Genomic DNA, 19568 nt, shown 5'->3' with positions numbered 1-19568 from the left:
CTTAACCTAATATCAGTGCTCTTTCCAGAACAGCTAAACACTTTAGAAGTATCTGATACCTTTTCTTAGATATGGAAGTCATGAAGTATTCAGTGAATTGTCATGTTTCCCAGTTCCATTCAATTAATTTGAAGACATTCATTGTTATTACTTTTATACTATGTAGAAATTATGATCATAGACATATTTTCAGTAATATAATGAGTCCAGTCATTAATCAAGGAATTTTCAGTGTCAGGCAATATGTTCACCAGCTTGACAAGCACGAGGCCTGAAATGACATGGTTTCTACAATTTCAATGGATAGAAACCATACTGTGATAGGTTTCTATCAATGACTGCTAGAACAGCACATGTATGGGCGGGAGTGGTGGGAAAGAAGTGTGAATAGGTAGGGTGAGTTCAAATCATGGAAAGCCTTGTTTGTCATGCCAAGATTGAGATATAAGGATGGGTGAAGAGGATCCACTGAAGAATTTTGATATGGGAAGTAGTACGTTCATATTTACATGACAGGAAGTAGTAACTTAGGCAGCAGAAGATGGAAGATGGTGTCAAGGGGCAGAGTAGAGTCAGGGAAACCAGTAGAAAGGCTACTGTAGTAGTCTCCCGAGGCTCAATCAATCCCCAAATTTGGCTGATTACTTGAAATTACCAAGGAAGCCTTTTATTATTTTTTTTTAATTTCTTTTTTCATCATTAGAATATATTTTGCATTTATATAATAAAATATAGAAGACAATAAAAATAAGTGAGCCTTGCTACAAGCAACAACAGAAATAAAACTCATGAGCAATATTCAGCAAAACAAGGCAGACATAAAATGATATACATTGTATGGTTTCTTTTCAAAAAATTCAAAACTGGGCAAAACAAATTTATGGTGAAGATAATGGTTACTATGGGGGCAGAAAGCAGGGGCCATGACCAGGAAATGGTATAAGGAGGGCTTCCGAGGTGCTGGGAAAGTTCTGTTTCTTGATCTGAGTAGTGGTTATACTAGTGGGAGTTCACATAACTCCCATAAGTCATAAGTTTATAGTTAAACTTATGACTTATGCACTTTTCTCTGTGTTATAACTTATTAAGAAAGCTAAGACAAAAGCCTTATTTAGTTCACTAAGATCAACAGTTGGCAAAGAATTACTGAAAATTATTTTAGACACCTACAAAATTCAAGGAGCTGTCTTAGGTGGTCAAAGATTCCAAGTCCATTCCACTATCAAACTTTTTTTTTTTTCTTATTAGTCATCCATTTTATACACATCAGTGTATACATGTCAATCCCAATCTCCCAATTCATCACACCACCACCCCCACCCCCCGCGGCTTTCCCCCCTTGGTGTCCATTCGTTTTTTCTCTACATTTGTGTCTCAATTTCTGCTCGGTAAACCAGTTCATCTGTACCATTTTCTAGGTTCCATGTATATGCGCTAATATACGATATTTGTTTTTCTCTTTCTGACTTACTTCACTCTGTATGACAGTCTCTAGATCCATCCACGTCTCTACAAATGACCCAGTTTCGTTCCATTTTATGGCTGAGTAATATTCCATTGTATATATGTACCACATCTTCTTTATCCATTCATCTGTCGATGGGCATTTAGGTTGCTTCCATATGACCTGGCTATTGTAAATAGTGCTGCAATGAACATTGGGGTGCATGTGTCTTTTTGAATTATGCTTTTCTCTGGGTATATGCCCAGCAGTGGGATTGCTGGGTCATATGGTAATTCTATTTTCAGTTCTTTAAGGAACCTCCATATTGTTCTCCATAGTGGCTGTAACGATTTATATTCACACCAACAGTGCAAGAGTTCCCTTTTCTCCACACCCTCTCCAGCATTTGTTGTTTGGAGATTTTCTAATGATGCCCATTCTAACTGCTGTGAGGTGATACCTCATTGTAGTTTTGATTTGCATTTCTCTAATAATTAGTGATGTTGAGCAGCATTTCATATTCTTCTGGCCGTCTGTATGTCTTCTTTGGAGAAATGTCTATTTAGATCTTCTGCCCATTTTTGGATTGGGTTGTTTGTTTAATATTGAGCTGCATGAGCTGTTTATATATTTTGGAGATTAATCCTTGGTCCGATGATTCATTTGCAGTATTTTCTCCCATTCGGAGGGTTGTCCTTTTGTCTTGTTTATGGTTTCCATTGCTGTGCAAAAGCATTAGGTCCCATTTGTTTATTTTTGTTTTTATTTCCATTACTCTAGGAGGTGGATCAAAAAAGATCTTGCTGTGATTTATGTCCAAGAGTGTTCTTCCTATGTTTTCCTCTAAGAGTTTTATAGTGCCTGGTCTTACATTTAGGTCTTTAATCCATTTTGAGTTTATTTTTGTGTATGGTGTTAGGGAGTGCTCTAATTTCATTCTTTTCCATGTAGCTGTCCAGTTTTCCCAGCACTACTTATTGAAGAGACTATCTTTTCTCCATTCTACATCCTTGCCTCCTTTGTCATAGATTAGTTGGCCATAGGTGCATGGGTTTATCTCTGGGCTTTCTATCCTGTTCCATTGATCTATATTTCTGTTTTTGTGCCAGTACCATATTGTCTTGATTACTGTAGCTTTGTAGTACAGTCTGAAGTCAGGGAGTCTGATTCCTCCAGCTCCATATTTTTCCCTCAAGACTGCTTTGGCTATTTGGGGTCTTTTGTGTCTCCATACAAATTTTAAGACATTTTGTTCTACCTCTGTAAAAAATGCCATTGGTAATTTGATAGGGATTGAATTGAATCTGTAGATTGCTTTGGGTAGTATAGTCATTTTCACAATATTGATTCTTCCAATCCAAGAACATGGTATATCTCTCCATCTGTTGGTATCATCTTTAATTTCTTTCATCAGTGTCTTATAGTTTTCTGCATACAGGTCTTTTGTCTCCCTAGGTAGGTTTATTCCTAGGTATTTTATTCTTTTTGTTGCAATGGCAAATGGGAGAGTTTCCTTAATTTCTCCTTCAGATTTTTCATCATTAGTGTATAGGAATGCAAGAGATTTCTGTGCATTAATTTTGTATCCTGCAACATTACCAAATTCATTGATTAGCTCTAGTAGTTTTCTGGTGGCATCTTTAGGATTCTCTATGTATAGTATCATGTCATCTGCAAACAGTGACAGTTTTACTTCTTCTTTTCCAATTGTATTCCTTTTATTTCTTTTTCTTCCCTGACTGCCGTGGCTAGGACTTCCAAAACTATGTTGAATAATAGTGGTGAGAGTGGACATCCTTGTCTTGTTCCTGATCTTAGAGGAAATGCTTTCAGTTATTCACCATTGAGAATGATGTTTGCTGTGGATTTGTCACATATGGCCTTTATTATGTTGAAGTAGGATCCCTCTATGCTCATTTTCTGGAGAGCTTTTGTCATAAATGGGTGTTGAATTTTGTCAAAAGCTTTTTCTGCATCTACTGAGACGATCATATGGTTTTTATTCTTCAATTTGTTAATATGGTGTATCACATTGACTGATTCGCGTATATTGAAGAATCCTTGCATCTATGGGATAAATCCCACTTGATTATGGTGTATAATCCTTTTAATGTGTTGTTGGATTCTGTTTGCTAGTATTTTGTTGAGGATTTTTGCATTTATATTCATCAGTGATATCAGTCTGTAATTTTCTTTTTTTGTAGTATCTTTGTCTGGTTTTGGTATCAAGGTGATGGTAGCCTCATAGAATGAGTTTGGGAGTGTTCCTTCCTCTGCAATTTTTTGGAAGAGTTTGAGAAGGATGGGAGTTAGCTCTTCTGTAAATGTTTGATAGAATTTGCCTGTGAAGCCATCTGGTCCTGGGCTTTTGTTTGTTGGAAGATTTTTAATTACAGTTTCAATTTCAGTGCTTGTGATTGGTCTGTTCATATTTTCTATTTCTTCCTGGTTCAGTCTCCGCAGGTTGTGCATTTCTAAGAATTTGTCCAGTTCTTCCAGGTTGTCCATTTTATTGGCATATAGTTGCTTATAGTAATCTCTCATGATCCTTTGTATTTCTGCAGTGTCAGTTGTTACTTCTCCTTTTTCATTTCTAATTCTATTGATTTGAGTCTTCTCACTTTTTTTCTTGATGAGTCTGGCTAATGGTTTATCAATTTCGTTTATCTTCTCAAAGAACCAGCTTTTAGTTTTATTGATCTTTGCTATTGTTTCCTTCATTTCTTTTTCATTTATTTCTGATCTGATCTTTATGATTTCTTTCCTTCTGCTAACTTTGGGGTTTTTTTGTTCTTCTTTCTCTAATTGCTTTAGGTGCAAGGTTAGGTTGTTTATTCGAGATGTTTCCTGTTTCTTGAGGTAGGCTTGTATTGCTATAAACTTCCCTCTTAGAACTTTTGCTGCATCCCATAGGTTTTGGGTCGTCGTGTCTCCATTGTCATTTGTTTCTAGGTATTTTTTGGTTTCCCCTTTGATTTCTTCAGTGATCTCTTGGTTAATTAGTAATGTATTGTTTAGCCTCCATGTGTTTGTGTTTTTTACGTTTTTTTCCCTGTAATTGATTTCTAATCTCATGGTGTTGTGGTCAGAAAAGATGCGTGATATGATTTCAGTTTTCTTAAATTTACCGAGGCTTGATTTGTGACCCAAGATGTGATCTATCCTGGAGAATGTTCCGTGTGCACTTGAGAAGAAAGTGTAATCTGCTGTTTGGGGATGGAATGTCCTATAAATATCAATTAAATCTATCTGGTCTATTGTGTCATTTAAAGCTTGTTTCCTTATTAATTTTCTGTTTGCATGATCTGTCCATTGGTGTAAGTGAGGTGTTAAAGTCCCCCACTATTATTGTGTTACTGTTGATTTCCTCTTTTATAGCTGTTAGCAGTTGCCATACGTATTGAGGTGCTCCTATGTTGGGTGCACATATAATTTTTATATCTTCTTCTTGGATTGATCCCTTGATCATTACATAGTGTCCTTCCTTGTCTCTTGTAACATTCTTTATTTTAAAGTCTATTTTATCTGATATGAGTATTGCTACTCCATCTTTCTTTTGATTTCCATTTGCATGGAATATCTTTTTCCATCCCTTCACTTTCAGTCTGTATGTGTCCCTAGGTCTGAAGTGGGTCTCTTGTAGACATCATATATACGGGTCTTGTTTTTGTATCCATTCAGTCAGTCTATGTCTTTTGGTTGGAGCATTTAATCCATTTACATTTAAGGTAGTTATCGATATGTATGTTCCTGTTACCGTTTTCTTAATTGTTTTGGGTTTGTTTTTGTAGGTCCTTTTCTTCTCTTGTGTTTCCCACTTAGAGAAGTTCCTGTAGCATTTGTTGTAGAGCTGGTTTGGTGGTGCTGAATTCTCTTAGCTTTTGCTTGTCTGTAAAACTTTTGATTTCTCCATTGAATCTGAATGAGATCCTTGCCAGGTAGAGTAATCTTGGTTGTAGGTTCTTCCCTTTCATCACTTAAAATATATCATGCCACTCCCTTCTGGCTTCTAGAGTTTTTGCTGAGAAATCAGGTGTTAACCTTATGGGAGTTCCCTTGTATGTTATTTGTCATTTTTCCCTTGCTGCTTTCAATAATTTTTCTTTGTCTTTAATTTTTGCCAATTTGATTACTATGTGTCTCAGCGTGTTTCTCCTTGGGTTTTTCCTGTATGGGAATCTCTGCACTTCCTGGATTTGGGTGGCTATTTCCTTTCCCATGTTAGGAAAGTTTGCGACTATAATCTCTTCAAATATTTTCTCAGGTCCTTTCTCTCTCTCTTCTCCTTCTGGGACCCCTATAATGCGAATGTTGGTGCATTTAATGTTGTCCCAGAGGTCTCTTAGGCTGTCTTCATTTCTCTTCATTCTTTTTTCTTTATTCTGTTCTGCAGCAGTGAATTCCACCATTCTGTCTTCCAGGTCACTTATCCGTTTTTCTGCCTCAGTTATTCTGCTATTGATTCCTTCTAGTATAGTTTTCATTTCAGTTATTGTATTGTTCATCTCTGTTTGTTTGTTCTTTAATTCTTCTAGGTCTTTGTTAAACATTTCTTGCATCTTCTCAATCTTTGCCTCCATTCTTTTTCCGATGTCCTGGATCATCTTCACTATCATTATTCTGAATTCTTTTTCTGGAAGGTTGCCTATCTCCACTTCATTTAGTTGTTTTTCTGGGGTTTTATCTTGTTTCTTCATCTGGTACATAGCCCTCTGCCTTTTCATCTTGTCTATTTTTCTGTGAATGTGGTTTTTGCTCCACAGGCTGCAGGATTGTAGTTCTTCTTGCTTCTGCTGTCTGCTCTCTGGTGGATGACGCTATCTAAGAGGCTTGTGGAAGTTTCCTGATGGGAGGGACTGGTGGTGGGTAGAGCTGGCTGTTGCTCTGGTGGGCAGAGCTCAGTAAAACTTTAATCCGCTTGTCTCCTGATGGGTGGGGCTGGGTTCCCTCCCTGTTGCTTGTTTGGCCTGAGGCAACCCAACACTGGAGCCTACCCAGGCTCTTTGGTGGGGCTAATGGCAGACTCTGGGAGGGCTCACGCCAAGGAGTACTTCCCGGAACTTCTGCTGCCAGTGTCCTTGTCCTCACGGTGAGCCACAGCTGCCCCCCGTGTCCGCAGAAGACACTCCAGCACTAGCAGGTAGGTCTGGTTCAGTCTCCTATGGGGTCACTGCTCCGTCCCCTGGGTCCCCATGCGCACACTACTTTGTGTGTGCCCTCCAAGAGTGGCGTCTCTGTTTCCCCCAGTCTTGCCGAAGTCCTGCAATCAAATCCCGCTAGCCTTCAAAGTCTGATTCTCTAGGAATTCCTCCTCCTGTTTTCAGACCCCCAGGTTGGGGAGCCTGAAGTGTGGCTCAGAATCTTCACTCCAGTGTGTGGACTTCTGTGGTATAAGTGTTCTCCAGTTTGTGAGTCACCCACCCAGCGATTATGGGATTTAATTTTATTGTGATACCGTCTCATTGCGGCTTCTCCTTTGTCTTTGCATGTGGGGTGGCTTTTTTGGTGAGTTCCAGTGTTTTCCTGTCGATGATTGTTCAGCAGTTAGTTGTGATTTTGGTGTTCTCGAAAAAGGGAGTGAGATCATGTCCTTCTACTCCGCCATCTTGAACCAATCTCCAAGGAAGCCTTTTAAAATACAGGTTTTGGAGCCCTGTCTTGAGTTTTCTGACTCAGTCTGGGTCACCAGGTGCATGTGATAATGGGCCAGGTGTAGAATTCTCCTGCCTGGATGAGAGGCTATGAGGAAGCACCAGTGAGTGTGGGAGAGATTTATGAGATGCTTAAGCAGCAGAATGAACAGGTTTTAGTGATTGATGGACATCAACCTGGAGTGACTGTGTGGATGGACGGGCCATTCATTATGCCCCAGAATTCAAATGGAGCATTCAGATCTTCAAGGGCAAGGAAAGATGATGAGACAATCCACAGGACATGCAGGTACAGGTGAGCATTAGGTAGTTAGATATAGACGTATGGTTGGCCAGGGAGAGCTCTAGACTGAAGGCCTAAGAATGAACATGGGAAATAATGTTTAATTCTGACTCAGAAGGAAGAGACCTCAAAGGAGATGGAAGAGAGGCCAGAGAAATAGGAAGAAGATAAGAACAATTCAAAATTCATTCAAGCATTTAACGGGGAATGTTTGGCTTGCGGACAGAGTATAAAGGGCCTAAATTCCAAGTAAGTAAGTTTTGATTGTATATTGTCAGCAAAAGTGGGGGAGAGCAAAACAATAACAGTAAACAGTTTGCTTACTTAAGTCAAGACTATGCTATGATCAGGTTTGTTTTGGGGGAACATCATTGTATCACTGGTAGAAAGGAGATGGAGAGAGGGTGAGTCTAGAGGTGGGAGAACAGTTTGAAACTGTGTGGCTGTAATAAGGGCCTAATCTAAAGCATTGGGGGGCAGGGTGGACACAAGACACCCGTTTCAAGAGAGATGTCTAAGGCAGAATGTGAGTGCCAGTGGGAATGGTAAAGGAGGAGGAGTTAAGGGCAAACTAAGGCTTCCAGCTTGGCAGACCGGTGGCCGGCAAACTAAGGTTGGAGAGGGTAGAACGTAGACAAAGTTTTGGAGATGATGTTGTGGGTGTGAGCAATTTCAGGCACCATATGGTTTTTCATGGGTAGTGAGAAATATGGCTCTATTGCTCTTCCAATAGGTTGAGGCTAGGAGTTATGATTTAGAAGTCATCAGCAGTATGGGAAATGAAGTAAAAGACAGTCACCCAGGCAGATACATATTTAGTGAGAATAAGTGACGACCAGTGGTGATTGTCAGGAGAGGGTGAACACAGTACTCAGAATCAGATCTGATGCTATAGATGCTGCCTGATCTACACCAAGTGCAGGGAGACATACGTTCTTTATTCTAAATATTACTCAGTATACTCAGTGAATCAATCTGCAGTTTTTTGTTTTATTTTGTTTTTTGTTTTTTTGGCAATCACATCACACTGACATTTCATACTGTGTTAGAAGTTAACTAAAATCCATGCATATTTTAATTGAACTATTATTAATTAATTTTGGTCTCCTCTTGGCCATGAATCTAAGTACAGGACTTTCCAATTATACTGATTCCATCAGACGTGATGCTTTTGTTGCAAGAAACAGACTACTGCACTAAAAGTAGTTTATCCTATGACGACATTTATTTCCCTCTCATGACTAAAAGTCCAGAGGTATGCGTGTTGAGGGTTGGCTCAGCAGATGAGCAACGATGAGGAACTGAGTCTTTTTCCTACTTTGGCTGCCAACCTCAGTGTGTCAGCGGTACATTCATCAAGGGCAAAAGGTGATGGTGGCAGCGCCGTGCATTCTGCTTTCACATGAGAACATCTGAAAGCAAGATGGGAGCAGGGGCACGTTGACCCAGAGGCCTACTCTCTTTTTTTTAATTAAAATTTACATAATAATTTATATACAGTAAAATGCATAAATTTTAGGTGTACAGTTGAAAGAGTTTCGACAAATATATACACCCATATAACCCACTTCCCTATTGAGAACATTTTCGTCACCCCAGAGGGCTCCCTGGGGTACTTTCTTCGTCAATCATCACCACTGCTGCCACCCCCAACTCCACGCAGAGGCAACCACAGCTCTGATCTCTTAAATCATTCTCTTTTTGGTAATCAGGAATGAAAATACTTCCCAGAGCCCTCACTTTCCCTTACATCTTTCCCAGCACACTTTCCCTTACATCTCCTTGGCCAGAACTGTGTCACAGCCAACCTTTAAGTCAATCACTGACTAAAGAGAATAGTATTATAGACCATTTATGACTCATCCATCTGTTGGGGTCCGTCTGACCTAAGCACACTGCTGCAGACCCAAATAAAACTGGGTTTTTGGGGTTTTTTTAAAGCAAGAAAGAATAGGGAAAGGGCTATACACACACACACACACCATTTTGTTGGTCTACATATCCAGCCATCCAATATCTGACCTATTCTTCCAGCTTTATTTCACTCACGAAAGTGCTAAGTATGTGCTCGTTCAAGCCAATGATTAAAATACTGAGAATGACACAAACACATGTAGAGACCTCCCCTGAACTGAACAGCAATCTATGTTCCAACACTCTGGTCAAAGTTCTTCATCCTGGTCCAAATGCAACCAAATTTCTATTTGTCTGGGTCCCCAATTTTCATTTAGCCCACAAGGGTATCATGAGAATGTCATCCAACACTTTGGCTCCTACACTGGGGCACACAGAGGTGTGTCAGTGGATAGGTTTAGTACTTTTTCCCTTTAAAAGCCCTTTCCTCTGTCTCAGTACTTTTTATGAGACTCAGATTATTCTCAGCTCAGATATTTCGAGTCTCTGTCACTGTAGTGTATTTATCACTTGTTCTGTGCCTGTTTACTCTTTTTGTATACATCCTTCTAAAAGCTGAGCTCATGAGAATGATACCTTGTTTTTCTTAGCTGCTCGTCCATTCTTCCTGTTTTTCAGTATGTTAATGATATCACTGTGAACCTCCCAATCCCTTTTCAATCTAGCTTCCTTTTGGCTTATATCTAATGTTTCTACAATCTTAGGAATTTTAGAAAAATCTGCTTTCTAAACAATGTCCAGGCTTACATATCTAACCATGGCTAGCACATTCTTTATTGTTATGGACCTTAAAATGGCCCTGATACATCCCATTAAACTAATTTACATAACTTCCATTCTATCCTTATTGGTTATAATTAGATCCAGAAAACCATGCTTCCTTGTTGCATTATTTACCATCTCAGAGGTAAGACTATCAGCAAGATCAGTAAAAAAACGCATTAAATATTCTGCTTTAACAGAATGATACTTCAGAGTATAGACATGGAGTTTCCAATGATGACATTTATCTGCCTCTAGGCCAGATCTGAAACTTGCATTAGGAGAGTAGCAGTCATATTCATCCACCTAAGATATCTGTATTTGACTCCCTCAGAGTTTTCAGTTTATGTATCTTGTACTCTCATGCTTAAACCTAGTAGCTCAAGGATTTCCATGCAGGGCACTCTTCCAAAGATCTCAACAGGTGTTATTTTATTTGTACAGCATGTAAGCTTCTGTTGGTGTATTCTAGTGATTATCTGTATCTCAGCAAGTCTGTCTTGCTTAGGAGATCATATTTATCTATTTTCATTCTATTTTAGGTTTACCATATTATCTTATCAGCCCTAGTTAAAAGGTATGTGTTAAAAAGTGTTTATCCGTGATATAGCTGAAACAAAGTCAGTCACTTTTTAACATTTTCAAAAGAGACCCTTTGCAAAGCACTATAGGAGTCAGATAAACATATTTAAGGTAGATTTTTTTTCTATTTAGAAAACTATTTTAATTTTTCATAGCAAAACTGATAAAAGTTATATTTTTTTAATATTCTCTGTGAATCACTGATATTTTCTCAGCTACCACATTACCTCCATTTTATGCTACACTTGATATTCTCCAAAGTAGCTCATTTGATCTGAGCATTGTTCTTCCTTTTCCTCAGATTTCAGTTTAAAGTTCTCTTTATCAGGTTGGCAAGATTCTTGTCCAATGCATTCCTCTCATATGCACCTATCCCCTATATGGAGTCTGTTGTATTCACACATGAGCCCTAGTTAAAACCTCATTTTGGTCTTCTTTTGCTGTTTCGGTTGGGTGCTACACGATACCGCTTACCTTTCATTTCTTCTTCAAAGTCATGCCTCAACTGGAAGAAGAAATGAAAATAGCCCTTCAGTGCCCAAACCAAGTGCCATATGAATCAACAAGAGTATAGTGTGGTCTGTAAATGTGATAAGTCTCAGGAAACCTCCTGAGGGAACCTCCCATATCAGTTCCATCAAGATTTACCTCAATATGAATGAGAAAGAAATAAGATGCCTTCCCTCTAGTCGCTACCTGAAGGACTTGGTTTGGATGTTTACCCTCTGACTCTCAGTTGTAAATCTTTAGAGAACTACATGCATTAACCTGATGTGTAAAAGATATGTTATAAATTATCAGCCAATGATAAAAAGATTTAGATAGTATTGTCAAGATTCCTTTATAGGTTTTAAAACTAGTCTCCCTTACTGGTGACAGTTACCAAGGACCGCATATACGGGACTTACAGTCTCTAGTTTAACGTGGAAGTGTGCCAGGAACAAGCGAGACAAAAAGACATAGTAATACTGTCTTCAGGAATCCGCAGTCTACTTGTAAGCTAACACTTCTGGACACAGATGTAAGCACGTATCCCTGCTGCTAACACCAGGCTTCCATAAAAAGGTGGTGCACCCAACTGACCATATCTCTGGGCTCATGTAAGTGCTTTTGAGATGATTTTATAGCAGCAAGGAAACATCAATCCACAATTATTCTCCAATCTTAGAAGAATATATATCAGTTTAACAAACACTTGATATAAAGAATAGATTTTGTAAAAAGAAATCAACATAGGAATAATAATCTGAAAGTATATCCATAAGGAATTTTTACAACAGAGAATGATTAAATAAAATATCTTCCATTAAAAATACAGCAATACTGAAAATTAAACACCAAAGTTACTTACTTTTACTATGATAAGCCTCGCTAGGTTTTCACACCTCTGGTTATCATTTTCCACATACTCCACTTCAAACAGGGTATTATAATTTTCTAATATTTTAGCCATTATCTTGTTGCAGAGGTCTTGCTCTTTCATGCCTTCAAGCCCAGGAGGCACACTAGAAATAAGGGAAACAAATTGAGAGGAATTACTTTGTAAAAACACAACTGCCAGCACAGCTGACTCAGGCTTATACTTTGACCTTTCCTGAATGATTGATCAGCCTTCTTATAAATACACATGGAATTTTTAATAAGTTCTATGGTGACACACAGGATGTTGTTGGGACAACTGGCAAGTTCCCAAGATCTGAATTAATAACTTGTGCTGAATAAGAAAAGTACATGTTGTTCAGGAAGAGGTACAGGTTAACATGCGTGCAATCAATAATGCTTTATACATATTAGAAATTGCTACACATAAAGTAACATTTATAAAAAAGTAAAAGCTAGAGAGACCTTCAAGATGGCGGACGAGTAAGACGGGGAGATCACCTTCCTCCCCACAAATACATCAGAAATACATCTACATGTGGAACAACTCCTACAGAACACCTACTGAACGCTGGCAGAAGACCTCAGACCTCCCACAAGGCAAGAAACTCCCCACGTACCTGGGTAGGGCAAAAGAAAAAAGAAACAACAGAGACAAAAGGATAGGGACGGGACCTGCACCAGTGGGAGGGAGCTGGGAAGGAGGAAAGGTTTCCACACACTAGGAGCCCCTTCGCGGGCGGAGACTGCGGGTGGCGGAGGGGGGAAGCTTCGGAGCCACGGAGGAGAGCGCAGCCACAGGGGTGCGGAGGGCAAAGCGGAGAGATTCCCGCACAGAGGATCGGTGCCGACCGGCACTCACCAGCCCGAGAGGCTTGTCTGCTCACCCGCCGGGGCGGGCGGGGCTGGGAGCTGAGGCTCGGGCTTCGGAGGGCGGATCGCTGGGAGAGGACTGGGGTTGGCCGCGTGAACACAGCCTGAAGGGGTTAGCGCACCACAGGTAGCCGGGAGGGAGTCCGGGAAAAGGTCTGCAGCTGCCAAACAGGCAAGAGACTTTTTCTTGCCTCTTTGTTTCCCGGTGCGCGAGGAGAGGGGATTCAGAGCGCCGCCTAAACGAGCTCCAGAGACGGGCGCGAGCCGCGGCTATCAGCGCGGACCCCAGAGGCGGGCATGAGACGCTAAGGCTGCTGCTGCCACCAAGAAGTCTGTGTGCGAGCACAGGTCACTCTCCACACCGCCCCTCCCGGGAGCCAGTGCAGCCCGCCACCGCCAGGGCCCCGTGATCCAGGGACAACTTCCCCGGGAGAACGCACGGCACGCCTCGGGCTGGTGCAACGTCACGACGCCTCTGCCGCCGCAGGCTCGCCCCGCCTCCTCCGTACCGCTCCCTCCCCCCGGCCTGAGTGAGCCAGAGCCCCCGAAGCAGCTGCTCCTTTAACCCCGTCCTGTCTGAGCAAAGAACAGACGCCTTCAGGCGACCTACACGCAGAGGCGGGTCCAAATCCAAAGCTGAACCCCGGGAGCTGTGCAAACAAAGAAGAAAAAGGGAAATCTCTCCCAGCAGCCTCAGAAGCAGCGGATTAAATCTCCACAATCAACCTGATGTACCCTGCATCTCTGGAATACCTGAATAGACAACGAATCACCCAAATTCAGGAGGTGGACTTTGGGAGCAACTGTAGACTTGGGGTTTGCTTTTGGCACCTAATTTGTTTCTGGTCTTAGATTTATCTTAGTTTAGTATTTAGAGTTTATTATCATTGGTAGATTTGGTTACTGATTTGGTTGCTCTCTTCCTTTTTTTTCTTTTAGTATATAGATATATATATCATTTATCTATTTCTCTTTTTGTGAGTGTGTACGTGTATGCTTCTTTGTGTGATTTTGCCTGTACAGCTTTGCTTTTACTATTCGTCCTAGGGTTCTGTCTGTCCTTTTTCTTTTGTTTTTTTTTAGTAGAGTTTTTAGCGCTTCTTATCATTGGTGGATTTGTTTTTTGGTTTGGTGGCTCTATTCTTTCTTTCCATTTTTTTATTACTTAAAAAATTTTTTTTACTTTTAATAATATTTATTTTTTATTTTAATAACTATGTTATTTTATTTTTTTCTTTCTTTCTTTTCTTCTCCCTTTTCTTCTGAGCCATGTGGCTGACACGGTCTTCAACCAGGTGTCAGGCCTGTGCCTCTGAGTTGGGAGAGCCGAGTTCAGGACATTGGTGCACCAGAGACCTCCTGGCTCCATGTAATATCAAACAGCGAAAGCTCTCCCAGAGATATCCATCTCAACACTAAGACCCAGCTCACTCAACGACCAGCAAGCTACAATGCTAGACACCCTATGCCAAACAATGAGCAAGACAGCAACCCAACCCCACCCATTAGCACAGAGGTTGCCTAAAATCACAGACACCCCAAAACACACACCGGATGTGGTCCTCCCCACCAGAAAGACAAGATCCAGCCTCATCCACCAGAACACAGGCACCAGTCCCCTCCACCAGGAAGCCTACACAACCCACTGAACCAACCTTAGCCACTGGGGGGAGACACCAAAAACAACGGGAACTACGAACCTGCAGCCTGCGAAAAGGAGACCCCAAACACAGTAAGTAAAGCAAAATGAGAAGACAGAGGAAACACACAGCAGATGAAGGAACAAGGTAAAACCCCATCAGACCAAACAAATGAAGAGGATACAGGCAGTCTACCTGAAAACGAATTCAGAGTAATGATAGTAAAGATGATCCAAAATATTGGAAATAGAATGGAGAAAATACAAGAAACATTTAACAAGGACCTAGAAGAACTAAAGAGCAAACAAACAATGATGAACAACACAATAAATGAAATTAAAAATTCTCTAGAAGGATTCAATAGCAGAATAACTGAGGCAGAAGAACGCATAAGTGACCTGGAAGATAAAATAGTGGAAATAACTACCACAGAGCAGAATGAAGAAAAAAAGAATGAAAAGAATTGAGGACAGTCTCAGAGACCTCTGGGACAACATTAAACGCACCAACATTCGAATTATAGGGGTCCCAGCAGAAGAAGAGAAAAAGAAAGGGACAGAAAATATTTGAAGAAATTATAGTTGAAAACTTCCCTAATATGGGAAAGGAAATAGTCAATCAGGTCCAGGAAGTGCAGAGAGTCCCATACAGGATAAATCCAAGGAGAAACATGCCAAGACACATATTAATCAAACTATCAAAAATTCAATACCAAGAAAAAATATTAAAAGCAGCAAGGGAAAAACAACAAATAATATACAAGGGAATTGACGTAAGGTTAACAGCTGATCTTCCAGCAGAAACTCTGCAAGCCAGAAGGGAGTGGCAGGACATATTTAAAGTGATGAAAGGGGAAAACCTGCAACCAAGATTACTGTACCCAGCAAGGATCTTATTCAGATTAGATGGAGAAATTAAAACCTTTACAGACAAGCAAAAGCTAAGAGAATTCAGCACCACCAAACCAGCTTTAAAACAAATGCTAAAGGAACTTCTCTAGGTAGGAAACACAAGAGAAGGAAAAGACCTACAATGACAAACCCAAAACAATTAAGAAAACAGTAATAGGAACATACATATCGATAACTACCTTAAAGGTAAATGGATTAAATGCTCCAACCATAAGACATAGACTGGCTGAATGGATACAAAAACAAGACCCGTATATATGCTGTCTACAAGAGACCCACTTCAGACCTAGGGACACATACAGACTGAAAGTGAGGGGATGGAAAAAGATATTCCATGCAAATGGAAATCAAAAGAAAGCTGGAGTAGCAATTCCCATATCAGACAAAATGGTCTTTAAAATAAAGACTAAATAAGAGACAAAGAAGGACACTACATAATGATCAAGGGATCAATCCAAGAAGAAGATATAACAATTTTAAATATTTATGCACCCAACATAGGAGTACCTCAATACATATGGCAAATGCTAACAGCCATAAAAGGGGAAATAGACAGTAACACAATCATAGTAGGGGACTTTAACACCCCACTTTCACCAATGGACAGATCATCCAAAATGAAAATAAATAAGGAAACACAAGCTTTAAATGATACACTAAACAAGATGGACTTAATTGATATTTATATGACATTCCATCCAAAAACAACAGAATACACTTTCTTCTCAAGTGCTCATGGAACATTCTCCAGGATAGATCATATCTTGGGTCACAAATCAAGCCTCGGTAAATTTAACAAAATTGAAATCTTATCAAGTACCTTTTCTGACCACAACACTATGAGACTAGTTATCAGTAACAGGAAAGAGTCGGTAAAAAATACAAACACATGGAGGCTAAACAATACACTACTAAATAACCAAGAGATCACTGAAGAATTCAAAGAGAAAATAAAAAAATACCTAGAAACAGATGACAATGAAAACATGATGACCCCAAACCTATGGGATACAGCAAAATCAGTTCTAAGAGGGAAGTTTATAGCAATACAATCCTACCTCAAGAGACAAAAAACATCTCAAATTAACAACCTAACCTTACACCTAGAGCAATTAGAGAAAGAAGAACTAAGAAACCCCAAAGTTAGCAGAAGGAAAGAAATCATAAAGATCAGATCAAAAATAAATGAAGGAAACAATAGCAAAGATGAATAATACTAAAAGCTGGTTCTTTGAGAAGATAAACAAAAGTGAGAAACCTTTAGCCAGACTCATCAAGAAAAAACGGAGAAGACTGAAATCAATAGAATTAGAAATGAAGAAGGTGAAGTAACAACTGGCAATGCAGAAATACAAAGGATCATGAGAAATTACTACAAGCAACTCTATGCCAATAAAATGGACAACCTGGAAGAAATGGACAAATTCTTAGAAACGTACAACCTTCTGAGACTGAACCAGGAAGATAAAGAAAATATAAACAGACCAATCACAAACACTGAAATTGAAACTGTGATTAAAAATCTTCCAACAAACAGAAGCCAAGGACCAGATGGCTTCACAGGTGAATTCTATCAAACATTTAGAGAACAGCTAACACCTATCCTTCTCAAACTCTTCCAAAATATAGCAGAGGGAGGAACACTGCCAAACTCATTCTACAAGGCCACCATCACCCTGATATCAAAACCAGACAAAGATGTCACAAAGAAAGAAAACTACAGGCCAATATCACTGATGAACATAGATGCAAAAATCCTCAACAAAATACTAGCAAACAGACTCCAACAGCACATTACAAGGATCATATACCATGGTCAAGTGGGCTTTACCCCACGAATGCAAGAATTCTTCAATACACGCAAATTAATCAATGTGATAAACCATATTAACAAATTGAAGGAGAAAAACCATATGATCATCTCAATTGATGCAGAGAAAGCTTTCGACAAAATTCAACACCCATTTATGATAAAAACCCTCCAGAACGTAGGCATAGAGGGAACTTACTTCAACATAATAAAGGCCACATATGACAAACCCACAGCCAACATCGCTCTCAATGGTGAAAAACTGAAACCATTGCCTCTAAGATCAGGAAGAAGACAAGGTTGTCCACTCTCACCACTATTATTCAACATAGTTTTGGAAGTTTTAGCCACAGCAATCAGAGAAGAAAAAGAAACAAAAGGAATCCAAATCGGAAAAGAAAAAGTAAAGCTGTCACTGTTTGCAGATGACATAATACTATACAGAGAATCCTAAAGATGCTACCAGAAAACTACTAGAGCTAATCTATGAATTTGGTAAAGTAGCAGGATACAACAATAATGCCCAGAAATCTCTTGCATTCCTACACACTAATGATGAAAAATCTGAAGGAGAAATTAAGGAAACACTTCCATTTACCACTGCAACAAAAAGAATAAAATACCTAGGAATACACCTACCTAAGGAGACAAAAGACCTGTATGCAGAAAACTATAAGACACTGATGAAAGAAATTAAAGATGATACCAACAGATGGGGAGATATACTATGTTCTTGGATTGGAAGAATCAACATTGTGAAAATGACTGTATGACCCAAAGCAATCTACAGATTCAATGCAATCCCTATCAAACTACCAATGGCATTATTATTCACAGAACTAGAACAAAAATTTCACAATTTGTATGGAAACACAAAAGACCCCGAATAGCCAAAGCAATCTTGAGAAAGAAAAACGGAGCTGGAGGAATCAGGCTCCCTGACTTCAGACTATACTACAAAGCTACAGTAATCAAGACAGTATGGTACTGGCACAAAAACAGAAATATAGATCAATGGAACAGGATAGAAAGCCCAGAGATAAACCCACGCACATATGGTCACCTCATCTTTGATTAAGGAGGCAAGAATATACAATGGAGAAAAGACTGCCTCTTCAATAAGTGGTGCTGGGAAAACTGGACAGCTACATGTAAAAGAATGAAATTAGAACACTCCCTAACACCATACAAAAAAATAAACTCAAAATGGGTTAAAGACCTAAAGGTAAGGCCAGACACTATCAAACTCTTAGAGGAAAACATAGGCAGAACACTATGACATACATCACAGCAAGATCCTTTTTGACCCACCTCCTAGAGTAATGGAAATAAAAACAAAAATAAACAAATGGGACCTACTGAAACTTAAAAGCTTTTGCACAGCAAAGGAAAACATAAACAAGATGAAAAGACAACCCTCAGACTGGGAGAAAATATTTGCAAATGAAGCAACTGACAAAGGATTAATCTCCAAAATTTACAAGCAGCTCATACAGCTCAATATCAAAAAAACCAAACAATCCAATCTAAAAATTGGCAGAAGGCCAAAATAGACATTTCTCCAAAGAAGATATACAGATTGCCAACAAACACATGAAAGGATGCTCAACATCACTAATCATTAGAGAGGTGCAAATCAAAACTACAATGAGGTATCACCTCACACCAGTCAGAATGCCCATCATCAAAAAGTTACCAACAATAAATGCTGCAGAGGGTGTGGAGAAAAGGGAATCCTCTTGCACTGTTGGTGGGAATGTAAATTGATACAGCCACTATGGAGAACAGTATGGAGGTTCCTTAAAAAACTAAAAACAGAACTACCATACCACCCAGCAATCCCACTACTGGGCATATACCCTGAGAAAACCATAATTCAAAAAGAGTCATGTACCACAATGTTCATTGCAGCTCTATTTACAATAGCCAGGACATGGAAGCAACCTAAGTGTCTATCGACAGACGAATGGATAAAGAAGACGTGGCACATATATACAATGAAATATTACTCAGCCATAAAAAGAAACGAAATTGAGTTATTTGTAGTGAGGTGGATGGACCCAGAGTCTGTCATACAGAGTGAAGTAAGTCAGAAAGAGAAAAACAAATACCGTATGCTAACACATATATATGGAATCTAAAAAAAAAAAAAAAAGTTTCTGAAGAACCTAGGGGCAGGACAGTAATAATGACACAGATGTAGAGAATGGACTTGAGGACACGGAGAGGGGGATGGGTAGGCTGGGACGAAGTGAGAGAGTGGCATGGACATATATACACTACCAAATGTAAAATAGATAGCTAGTGGGAAGCAACTT

General features: G+C 39.6%; 1 protein-coding gene across 3 annotated transcripts in view; it reads right to left on the bottom strand.

Moving 5' to 3' along the window:
* Positions 1 to 19568, bottom strand: part of FAM13A (family with sequence similarity 13 member A) — a 333205-nt gene that overhangs the window by 210043 nt on the left and 103594 nt on the right. For all 3 annotated transcript variants that reach the window (XR_009701148.1, XM_061192618.1, XM_061192617.1), the window contains one exon: positions 11988 to 12141. Coding sequence is in view for 2 of the 3 variants with exons in the window: in XM_061192618.1 (XP_061048601.1) it covers positions 11988 to 12141 (154 nt within the window). In the remaining variant the exon portion in view is untranslated. The remainder of the gene's footprint in view (positions 1 to 11987; positions 12142 to 19568) is intronic.

The sequence above is a fragment of the Eubalaena glacialis genome, chromosome 5 (genome assembly GCF_028564815.1).
Source record: "Eubalaena glacialis isolate mEubGla1 chromosome 5, mEubGla1.1.hap2.+ XY, whole genome shotgun sequence".
Lineage (NCBI taxonomy): Eukaryota > Metazoa > Chordata > Mammalia > Artiodactyla > Balaenidae > Eubalaena > Eubalaena glacialis.
The sequence above is the reverse complement of the archived record's forward strand: the minus strand, read 5'-3'. Positions and strand labels throughout refer to the sequence as shown.